Genomic DNA, 12,839 nt, shown 5'->3' with positions numbered 1-12,839 from the left:
CTATACCTTATTTCAAGTTCATATTTTCCATGGCACCATCAATCAGTACAGTAAAATTAAATGTATATCATTAAACAGTTAATAATCAGATATTTGAATAGAAATTGACAAACATTAAATTTTTTACAATTATGTATATATTTGGATTAAACTTATTTCAATAAAAAAAATTGGAAACTTGGAGTTTTAAAATAGCGACTGAAAGGGAAGTAAATACAGTCTTATTTGAGGGGGAAAATTCAGTAATTACATAAAAGATCAGAAAGTTTTTTTTTAAAAAACAAACCCTAATCTTGAAGTAAAAGGCTTCTTTAAAATCACCAGTATGATTTGTTTGCCTGCTTGCTTATTTTTATTATAAATACAACACTTTGAATTTATTTTGCCTTGAAACAAACAGTTCTGTTGCTCTTTAACACGAAAACTTTCTTCTGTTTAGGAGAAAAATGTATATCATTTTAAGAAGATAACAAGCAATATAAAACCTTTACAAGTGTTGCTGTTTTATTAGCTGCCTTAGGACTACAAGGATTTAAGTGTTTTTTATAAAAACACCACCATAACAATAAAAGAGGAGTCATTTGATGGTTTATTTACTCTCTATAACCTTTAGAAAGTGTCAAGCCTTTTGTAAAATGCTTGCTTCAGGCTGTAGTTTTACAAGAAAGGCAGTGTATTGTCCAAACCCCCCTGATTGTTTGACCCTGAACAGATTTAGGAATACCGTACAGCTGGCTCATATTCAAGCAGCCCAAACTAGGTACTTTTACTATCTTTTTCAAAATCATAATCCACCTCCTACAAAATTGCCACATCTATTTCTTTTTGTTACCCGACCAAACAGTTTCCAGACTTATAGATTCATAGTTTGTTTAGGGTGCCCTACATAAAGTAGTTCCTCAAGTAATACTTGTCCAAATTTAGTGAAAATTTCAAAGTTTAACATACACTATGGCACGTCTTAAAAGAAGAAAAACAGGTTCCTTCTTAGGTCTATATATACCAACAGAATAAAAAAGAAGCAAAATATTAAACAACTGGATGTGGTCAGTGACTAACACAATTAGTGAATTTGATTTTCTACATGTTACTTATTTTTGATGTTTTTTGGGCATCATTGTAGCAAATCACTTAATATGTGTTTTTGCACTGAAAAATGCTAAAAGGGAGCAGTGTTGCTATAATAAAGAGAAAGAAAATATCTGGGTTAACATGTGATTTTTGTGTACTTTTGTAGTACCGTAGGCAGTAAATCCTCAAGTGGTAATAGTTCTAGTAATACTTTACTAGGGGTCTACCAGTCTTTCTGCCCTACCTGATTTTTTAAAAAGATTATTTTAATTACAGCAAGAATGGCAAGACAACATGTCACAATGCAAACCATGAACCTTGTGCACAACGTGTATTTCCAAAATATTTTTCAGTCCCACATAAACTGAAGCTTACAAAATGAAAGGATGAGCATCTGCAAATCAGTTACTTATCTACCTTGACAGTTGCCATTTAGAGTACATTTTCTCTCTGACATTGTAAACTGAGCCTGCTAACTTTTTGAGCATTATCTTGGTGTCACTAACTTTAAACATATCATATAATACTAGAAGGTGTAATAAATATTACTATAATTTACAAATGAAGGCAAATATACATGTCCCAGGATAATGTTGCAAGATCCAATCTGGGTCGGTCACCAGGATCAGTGGTTTAGACTTCTGAGCTTTCAGACTGGTGCTGGAACCCATTCTCAGGGGACTTCTCTCTACCAGAATGAATGCTTCGGGCATTCTATGTATAGTACTTTTGTGGTGCCTGATTGGCTGCTTATTGGTTGATTGGGGTGTTGATGGCCAGCTGTCAAGTCATTGACTGTTGTTTCCTTATGTTACCAAGTCTTTGGCTCCTAAGTACTTGATAAGCTGGTGGCAAATCAGCACTCTTGTTGACAAGGGGCCCATTTCCCAGGCTTCAATAATTTTCCTGGCTATCCTTATACCTGCTTGGCCAACAATCTTAGTAGCTACAAAATTGAATGTGTCCTTGTTCATTGCAATGTAAAGCTACCAATGAGTTCGGTTCTCCACATTTGACCGCTCACTTGTGTTCTTGCAGTCTGGTGATTAGATTCATATTCACCATTTAAATATTGTCTTTTTGTGGATTTGATTTTCCATAAGATAATTACAGTACACAATGATTCTATAATTGGGAAACTGATCTTCAGAAATATTTTGTGTACATGGAGGCCTGATAATTAAAATAATCGGTTGGAATGTAAATGGACTTCAATCAAAAAGAAAAAAGGAGAAATTGTCAACAAGTTCAAAAAATTACAAACATAATCTTTCTGTTCAAGAAACATATATTCTACCCTCTTTTTAAGGCCTAGGAATTTGATTGGATATTGGATATCAATTTGTAACTGGGAATAATTATTAGGCTTGCAGGAGCCTTGCTGTATGCTTTTGCAGTACTTCCAGCAGCAATGAAAGGCAGAGACACTGGGGTGAGGGAGTGAGGCAATCCCAGCTGCCTGGATCATCGGAGCAAGCGTCCATTTACGCAAGCATCTAGCAAGCGTACATCGGAGAAGGTCTCGTCTGCTCACTGGTATGGTTAAAATCTGAAATCTGACTAACATTCCAATCAGCTAATTCCTTTGTTTTTACTTTCACACACACACATACTGGTACATGGACTGTGGAACTGTGGAACTGTGGAAACAAAATACGGTCCTATGAATAGTGCCTAAGAAAGTATCCTCTAATGAAGTGTCCTCTTTATAAACTGTCCCCTATAAAGGTAAAACCTTAAACATGTCCCCCATAACAGTATGTCTGCAGCAGACTCCTATAATAGTGGTCATTCCTTGATGTTCTCAGCTACAGTGCTCTCATAACAATAAAGGACACATTGCTGCCAGTTCTTTCTTGCAGAAAAATACTACGGTACCTCCTCACGCTACATACAAGGATGTCAAACCAGAAAAGACTAGCATATAAAATTTCTTTTCAACTGGAAGTAGTAAAATATGCTGAGGAACATAAAAACAGAGCAGTGGAGAAACGTTTGGGACCACCTCCAATTGAAAAAATGATAAGAGAGCGGAGGAAACAGGTGTATCAGCTGCAAAAAGTAAAAGATAATTTTCATGGGCTTACTGCAAAGTGGCCACAGTTAGAGGTGGTCATGAAAGAATGGATCACACATCACCGGAATAATGGCTTCGCAGTTTCTACAAAAATGGTAATATATGAAGCCAAACGCATTGCTGTCAAGAAAGGCATTCAGGATTTTACTGGATCATCATCGTGGTGCTATAGATTTATGAGGTGATATGGCCTTGCTATGCACACCAGAACTAGAATTGTGCAAAAAATGCCAAAAGAATATGAATCTAAAATTCTGTCTTTTCATACACTTGTAATAGATGCTAGGAAGAAAAGTAATTTTGAAATTGGCCAGACTGGGAATATGGATGAAGTTCCGCTAAGCTTTGATGTGCCATCTAATAAGACTGTTGATCTGAAAGGTGCCAAAACCATAACGGTGAAAACTTCAGGACTTAAGAAAACACATTATGTTATTGTGTTGTCCTGCTGTGCAGACGGCACCAAATTGCCACTGATGTTAATTTTCCTTTGAAAAGGAAAACCTTTCCAAAAGAAGTGATTCCATGAGGAGTTGTTGTGCATGGTCATGAGAAAGGATGAATGGATGAAAATGGAATGAGAGTATGGATTGAAAAAGTGTGGTCCAAATGTCCTGGATGGTTTCTGAAAAAAATTGCTTTATTAGTGATCAAACAGTTTAGAGCTCATATTAGCGAAATCACAAAAAATATATTTAAAGAAGTAAACACTCATATAGCTGTAATTCCTGGGGGTCTTACCAGCCACTTGCAACTTCTTGACATTTCCAGCAACAAACCAATTAAAGTCTATATGCAAGAATAGTGGAACAAATGGATGGCTGCTGGTAATCATGATCTGATACCTACTGGATAAATGAAGAGGTCCACTATCACTCAAGTTTGTGAATGGCTTAAAATATCATGGCACTCAGTGAAGGACGAAATTGTTGCACGGTCATTCAAAAAATGTGGCATTAGCAATGCATTAGATGGAACTGAAGATAGTATCATATAGGAGGATAGCAAAGAAAGTGATATCAGTGATTGTAAGCAACTGAGCTTCCTAAATTCTGACACTAGCAATGACGAGTTCTTAGGGTTTCCAGAAAATTAGACGAGTACTTGAACCTTAAAGTCTCTCATTTGTAAATGACAGTGATGATGATTCTTAACACCACTGTTGACTTTACATGGTTGAAATATTATCCTGCTATATTTTATTAAATATATTACTATACCATTTGGTTCAGAATATTTTTTCTTGTTTTCCTCCTCTAAACCTAGGTGTGTCTTATAGTCAGGTGCATCTTATAGTCTGAAAAATATGGTAATTCCAGATTTCTACCAGTTTCTTTCCTGAGACAGATTCTGTAAGTTATGCAGTGGCTCCACAAGGATATTAGCACTTTTTGAAGGCAAGCATATATGTCAACAATTTTTCTCATCTATGAAAATTAACATGTTGAGGTCAAGACTGACTGATGAATAATAGCAAGTAAATTGAGATTGGTTTCAACTCAAGACATTAAACCAAATAATAGTTTAATAAAAGACTGCCAGATAAGAAGCCAGAATGATAGTGAAAAAAAGTTATATTTTTTTAATATAATAATTTTATTAAATATTATGATTTACAAGAATAAAAACTAACTGAAAATACAAGGAAGAAAAAGAGAAAGAGAAAAGAAAGAGAAAATAAGAATATAATAAAGAAAAAGAAACATACAAAGAGAAACTACTTCTCCCTTTATTACAAGTATAAACGATTTTAGTAACTTATCACCTCCAAAATAAAAGGAATGTTCTTTCCTTGTCATATCCGATCTCTTATCTATAAACAAATTCCATAAGAAAGACCTCATCATTTATGTCCTGAGGTCTGCAAAAGTCCCTTAATGATTATCAGAGATAACAAAATATCTGTTAACACTGTTCAAATAAAATAACTTTATATTCCTTCCTTTTATTTCTAACGATCTTGATTTTTAGTTCTTTCTAATAATGTTCTAGATTTTTTTTCTTTGTCCCTTCTCACAAAATTCTTCAAACCTTTAATAAACTCTCCAATATCCAACTGGAGAGTTATCCAATATAATATTTTGAAAAAGTACCTTTGGGACAGCCATGACTTGGGTGACTGAGAATCTTCATAGACAATTAAGTTCTTAACTTTTATTTAAAATTTCTTTCACTAAGGATGTCACTTCTTTCACTAAGAAACTTACCTGGAAATATAAAACATGTTGACCCAAAGGTTCCTAATAGCTGAAAAGCAATTAATGAGCAATTTTTTGAAAATGATTAGAAAAGAAATATGTGAATTTAAAAACACTGAAAACAGTTTGAGCAAAATAGCTATTTTCTCATCTCTCAGAGTCCTAAAGACTCTGCAGGAGTCTTGCAGTCTCCTCATGGAGAACAACTGTCTGGAGCACTTGTGAGTGATCTCAAGTTCTCTCCTTATTCAGAGAAGTTACAAAATATTTCAATGCTTTTTCTGTGTTCTTCATGCTCAGGAATTGTAAACAGATATTGCAATAGGAATTTTCTTTTAAATTGTTATAAGTGCTACATAAAAGCTGGTTATATTATCTATCACAATATTTAACTGAATAAATTTACATTTAACAGCATACCTTATACTGTTCATTTTCTTTATTATTGACTCATTACAGATTTTTGTTTCTATATATGAAAAGGCTGTAGTGTAGTAGCCTCCTGGCTGCAGGGACAACTTGCTACAGTCAACTCACTGTGGCCAACTTGTCATGGGACAACTCATCACAGGACAATTTAACAATTCAATTATTTAAAATAAATAAATAAAATAGTTTAATTTTTGTCATTCACATTTCATTCTGTCCCTCCTTTTGCATCCTTTCTTTAATGATTCTATTCTACCATTTCTTTCATATTAGTGTAACTCTTGTCCTACAGTGAATTAACCTGCGGTCAGTTGGCCATGGCAAGTTGTCCCGTGGAGAGTTGGCCATGGTGAGTTGGCCATGGCACATTGGCCATAGTGAGTTTGCTGTGGCAAATTGTCATAGACCCTCCTGATTGATAAACTCGTTCTCATGTGACACTTGCAACAACTTTAGCTCGAAATTCCTATTGTAGTACAGTATACCATGTCTGAATATGAAGAACAGAAGAGAATTGGAAACACTTTTCTGCCAGTGACTACTCTGTTTGGTTTGGGTTTCCAATAGTTTGAGACAGTTAGGAATTGAGTTATTTTAACTTGTTTTAATAGATCTTATTGGCTATTTCATCTTGTTGATTTTACTGCATTAACATTTGAAAATAATTCAAAAACTAAACATAAATAATAAATGCACTTACCCTTCTCATACGCAACTCTTCTACAGCCTCCAGAAATGTTGTTTTGAAATCCAGTAACTGAATAGATAGCAATGCTTCTGAGGAGTTTTGTAAGGAATACGCTGCTATTTCTTTATCTAAAACTTCATCCATTTAACCTACGGAATCTAAAAAGAAAGTTTTAATTACTAAATGTAATATTAATATTATTAGGGCCAATGTTTGACCAACTCCCCCACTCCTGGATTAATTGGTACAGAAAGAATAAAGGCAGAGAAGAAGGGAAGCTCTTGCTGTCCCCTTGATTTCAAACTTTGCATGACATTAACTAATGTGCCCAAGGTTTATGCTTGTTATTCAGATCAAAACTGCATTTGTCTTTGAATGTTGAGGCTTCTCATATAAAAGTGGCCAGAGCCAAAGAAAAAAGTATATATTTGAGTGAAATATGTGTGAAAGGAAAGTAGAAACAGATCCTGGGTGACAATGAAGTATGTGGATTGTAACAAATATATATCAACCCACACTAAAAACTGAGTTTGGGGCAAATGTGCCTCTAATTTGAAGACCAATTTACCAATCTCCAAACCCAACATTATGACAAGTGTTCCATCAATAAGTATTAAATACTGTATTAAGATTTTCTTTCTTGTTTGGCAAGTGATGCAATGCCATGAACTTTCCAGAGCATTGAGCACAAGATTCCAGGCACATTCTGGAGAGAGAGAAGTTCCCTGAGGATGGACTCCAGCACAAGCCCAAAAGCTTGGAAGAATAAACCTTTGGTCCTAGTAGCCAACTCAGATTGGATGTGTCTGGAGAGGGAGAAGTTCCCTGAGAATGGACTCCAGCACAAACCCAAAAGCTTGTAAGAATAAACCATTGGTCCCAGTGACCAACTTAGATTGGATCCTGCATACACAAAACAGTTCAATCTTCATCAACACAGATGTCAAATTAATGAGACTTCAAGCACATATAATATTTAGAAGTTGTTTTCATGTCTCAGATTTTAATATAACAGAATATTTAACAGAATAATAGATTTGGAAAGGGCTTTGGAAGTCGTCTAGTCCAACCCCCTTCTCAAGCAGTGATGGAGCACCTACAACTTCTGAAGGCAAGCCGTTCCACTAATTAATTGTTCTAACTGTTAGAGAATTTCTCCTTATTTTTAAGTTAGTTTTCTCGGTTCCATTCATTACTTTTTGTCCTGCCACCATATATAAACAACACTCCTTCCTGCTGACCAACTGGCATACATTAAAACTGAGACTTAATGCCCTTTGGCCCTTTCAGTTTTTCATTTATTATGTTTGTGGGGTTTTCAGGTAAAGAAAAATCCGCCCCTTCCCAAAGCAGCCACTCCTCAGAATAATCAGAAAGCTACAGGGAACTAGCAACAAGACATGCATCTTTGATTTATAAAATGAAGAGGGACATAAAGGAAACAAGGGAAACTACATTAAAATTAGAGGAAACAGGAAAAATATAATTTCTTGAAGCTATGTGTGGAATTTAGCACCAACCTTGCATGTAGAAAGATCCATAATCAAATCATTCGTGATTTTATATGCTTATCAGCCTGAAACAATGACCAGTTTTAGAAGGTACTTTACCACCTATTAAAAATTGTACAATAGCCATACTACGTATCAGGGGTGAAATCTAAAAAATTTCCCTACCGGTTCTGTGGGCGTGGCTTAATTGGTGAGTGTGGCTTGGTGATCCGATGACCGGGTAGGCATGGCCAATAACAATAAATAATAAAAATAATAAACAAAGTACACAAAACAATAAGAGGTACCAAAAACCAACTTTCACACTTTACACACACACAACACAACACAACTGACTCACACACAATGTAAAAGCAGCTGCACCTCACCCAAAATGGCCCCTGCAACAAGCAGGAACCTCACACAGCCACAAAAAGCCCAAAAACCAACTTTCACACTTTAAACACACACAACACAACACAACTGACTCACACACACAAACAAAATGCCACATACAGCTTTGTGAGATTTTGTGTGCTTGTGTAGTTAGAGTGAAACAGAAACACACCAAGTCTCAGAAATCTGCACAAATATTTTATTTTATTATTTTATTTATGTTTTTAGATAAAAGCAGCTAAATTTAAAACTTCCTTAACTTTAAAACTTCCTTAACTTTAAAACTTCCTTAACTTTAAATTGCTATGTCTTAAAAAAAATTCCTAAAAAAAACCCCAATTAACTATTTTTTAAAGCTCCCCACCCTTTACTTACCAATTCAAAGGAAAAAGCAGGCAGATTGAGTTGCTCACTGATGAGATGGTTTGCAGGCAGGCAGATTCCGTTGCTAGCTGATGCAATTGATTGCAGCAGCTGAAGCAACGCCAGAATAGCAAGCGAGACCGAAAGAAGCAGGAAGCTGCCAAGTAGGCAAGTGAGGACCGGGCGATTGGGTAGGCATGGGGGGGGGGCAGGGATTTTTGCTACCAGTTCTCCGAACTACCTGCCCCCATCGCTACCGAATCGTCCAATCCAGTCCGAACCGGGAGCATTTCACCCCTGGTACGTAGGTATCAATAAGCAACACAAGACTGTAAATGTAAAATTATGTAAGTCAAAGAAGATGATTTCAAATCATTGGTACATTTATATGTAAGCAAGTCTTAAAATTGAAATATTTTAAGAATTTGCTGATAATCCTGATAGTCTTGTGTGAGATACTTCAGTAAATCACTTCTTCCACCTTAATTTTTCTACTCATTAACATAGTGAATGAAGCTTTTACTACTGAAGTTTGATGAATATAGAGCTTGGATAGAGACAAACAGAAGTCTTATCTGTAGTTTTGCCTAATCAGTTGATCTCCTCCCTAAGGAAGTCACCCTGTTTGTCTATGGTGGCATTATATTACATTGAATTGTTTTTTGTTTGTTTGTAGAAGACTTTTAGATTATGAGAGATTGATCTTGGTATTGAATGCTAGAGCAATACTATAGAAATAGATGTTTTTTAATACTGTATCTGCTGATCAGTATTAATTTGTTTTTTCCTCTGCATTTTTTCTACAGTGTAGTCAAAATTATTGTTGCACTTATTCTAGTGCAATAATTCACACATCATGCTCAGCCATAGTTTCTTTAGTAATTATAAACTGACTAAAGTACAGTTGATGGATTCACACAATATGCTAAACTATATTTTATTAACTGCAGGGACTGCATTCACACAATGCATTAAGCCAAACACAAACAAGTCAAAGTATAGCTCAGCCACTATTAGCTGCCTTAGATATTTGAGTGAAAACTGGGCAAATATTTTTAAAGTAAATTAATTGCTTAGGAAACAAAATTTAACATAAAAAGTAACTATATTTTATATAACTATAACCTCACTTTATCTAGAGATCAAATATTTATTCTGAAAATCAACAATCATTTACCTTTCTCTGAGCTGATAGTTTGTTGTATACCTGATTTATAAAGATATAATCTCAATATTCTGCAATAGTTAAAATATATATTTAGCTTTACAAATAGAGCAGCAATTCACAATATTGTTACCTGATTTTAATCAAATATTATGACCAAACTGCTTTGTACCTAGGTAGAAAAAAATTTATAGCATTTAGTAAGTTATCCAATAATAGAAATATCACTGGTCAGATGCATTATAAACTTTCCAAAGCAATGAAATAATGCCTTCTGACAACAAAACAGTTAAAAGAGAGTCACCTCAAAGCAAAATGAGTGACAAACAAGTCTAATAAATAAATAAAAGCTAAAATTGATTGGTGTGGAATATGGATTCAGTGTCCTTTGATCGTATTAAATTATTTATTTGATTATGTTTGCACTAAAGAATGCTTTTCTATATGTTATTTGAATTACTGGCATATTATTTTGTATAAAAATATAGCAAAAAAGGCAGTTATAAAAACACGTTAATATAGCTGTAAAATAGTTTTAGACAATTATTTTCTTGTTACAATTTTTCATTCTATTCTATTCTATTTTACATGAATATAGAAAAAGGCAAAAGAAAAAAAAATCGCTGCATTAAAATATCCATTGAATATACCCTTTTATTACCGATTTTCAATTTATCCAATAGTTCTTGGTAGAAGGTTTCATTTTACAATGAAAATGCATTATAAAAATGTGTTTTACCACACCCATAAGTACTGTGTATGTTTTCATATATTTGAACAACACTTATTAAAAATTACATATTAAATAATCTGCACTAGAAAGTAAAGCAGTAAGCTGATAGGGGTCAAGGTAATAACACAGGATGGACAAATTATACTGTCATTTCACTTAAATTATTTAAGTTATTTAATTTGACCTGTAGATAGACTCTTGTCATCTCATCATGCCTGACTTTTAAGTGGGAGGTCTTCACTCGTGATGATCCTTTAATGGAAGCAAAGCTTTCTCCATTTAACCCATGGTATTATCAATCATGTACAGGGATAAATGAGCCAGTAAGATTTTGCCAGTATCACAAATGACACGGTGACCTGAGGCCAACATCTTTATTTGCTTCTCCAGTGATTCACTTCAGCAGATATTAACCAATTTTATAATCCATGAAAGGCAAAATTAAAGGACACCATCCATAAAACAGAATAATTCCTATCAGCAACAAAGTGATGTCTGTATTATCTTATAAATTATATAGCCATATAGTGTGGAAATGTAATGAAGTAAAGATGGTAATAATCAAATGCCTAGGGCAAACGCTAATATGCATTTAATCACACAGCATGAAACCATTTGTCACTACAGTTGAATGCATGTGTACATAAAATACATGAGTCACGTCCTTATTGTTATACTATAACAGCATCAATTTCACACTATCCTTTTTACTACTATAACAACTAGAAGGATTTGATATTATTTTTAAAACCCAAATTGTACACCATATGTGTCCGCACTTTAAGTTAGTTTAAAGTGCAAGTTTTCATATACTTCTATTTAAAAAAAAACACATGCTGTGACATTTAAGCCACTCACCAATATTTTCTAAAGCATTCTGGCATCTTGGTACAACTTGAGTAAAATATTACATATTTAATATTTTTAATAAAAATTTATTTGTTTTTCATGGATAACTGCTCATATCTATAGATTTAAATTGTCAAAGAAAATATGCATCGATGTGCAATCTTATGCACAATTTTGACTTTTTAAATCCTAATATTTTCAATGTGACCGATGCAGCCTAAGGGGTGGATTGCCATCTTATTTTTTAAAATCAAGATGGGAGAAATTTCTAGAGAAACTACATGAATATAGCAATAGCACTTAAACTTATATACTGCTTCCCAGCTTTACAGCCCTCTTTAAGCAGTTAACAGAATCAGCATATTGCCCCCAACAATCTGGGTCTTCATTTTATGGACCTTGGAAGGATAGAACACTAGGTCAACCTTGAGCCTGGTGAGATTCGAAGTGCAAAACTGCTGGCAGTCGGCAGTCAGCAGAATTAGCCTGCAATACTGCATTCTAACCACTGCACCACCATGGCTCATATGTTTATGTAACAATGTACAACAATGTAATATTGTTGTATAACACTAATGAAAATATTCAGTATAATATATATTATTTACTCACTTTCAAATATATTGTTTAAACTATGGCAAAATAAATAACCACCAATTTTACTTCAGATACCTCTGCAACTTTTTAGAAATTCTGTAAGCTCCCTCCTCCTAGACAACAACCCACCATCTTCCTCATGATAAAATGACCCACCTTTTCCCTCACTATGTTTGCTTTTTGTGGCCAAGAAAAAGATACCAAAGTGGACATTCTATAAGGAAGTTCCAAATCTACATGGAAGAATGGAACCAAGCTATTCATGTGCCTTTCCTTCAAAAATAAAAAATTGCTCAAAGTAGAAGTTGAAAATTTGGCCTTTTCAGCATGGGCGATTTAAATAACTGTTTTTAATTTTTGTGTATTTCTTGAAGCATTGTTGTCATGCTACATCAGAGTTCCCCAATTTTTCTGGCTTTGTGGACCGGTGGATGGGGGAGGGGATGGTTTCCCGTAAGCAGTGAGCAACAACACATGCTGTTACATTTGCACCAGCAGCAGGCAAGCACACCTGCTGCTCATGCAAATGGAGCTGCACAAGTGCATATTTGCCCGCTACTTCTGTGACCCAGTTCCCAACGGGCTGCAGCCAGTGGTGGGATTCAAATTTTTTTACTACCAGTTCTGTAGGCATGGCTTGGTGGGCGTGGTGTGGCTTGGTGGGTGTGGCTTGGTGGGCGTGGCAGGGGAAGGATACTGTAAAATCTCCATTCCCTCCCGATCAACTGGGACTTGGGAGGCAGAGAATAGAAGGGGGCAGAGCCAGTCTGAGGTGGTATTTAC

At 34.9% G+C, this 12,839-nt stretch overlaps 1 protein-coding gene across 1 annotated transcript in view; it reads right to left on the bottom strand.

Moving 5' to 3' along the window:
• CCDC73 (coiled-coil domain containing 73) overlaps positions 1–12,839 on the bottom strand; it is a 63,759-nt gene that overhangs the window by 40,967 nt on the left and 9,953 nt on the right. Inside the window, exon 2 of the mRNA XM_058161755.1 lies at positions 6,476–6,621. Within this exon, the coding sequence (XP_058017738.1) occupies positions 6,476–6,607 (132 nt within the window). The 5' untranslated portion in view covers positions 6,608–6,621. The remainder of the gene's footprint in view (positions 1–6,475; positions 6,622–12,839) is intronic.

Source organism: Ahaetulla prasina, chromosome 1 (genome assembly GCF_028640845.1).
Source record: "Ahaetulla prasina isolate Xishuangbanna chromosome 1, ASM2864084v1, whole genome shotgun sequence".
NCBI lineage: Eukaryota > Metazoa > Chordata > Lepidosauria > Squamata > Colubridae > Ahaetulla > Ahaetulla prasina.
Note: the sequence above shows the minus strand (reverse complement) of the source record. Positions and strands in the feature narration are given on the sequence as shown.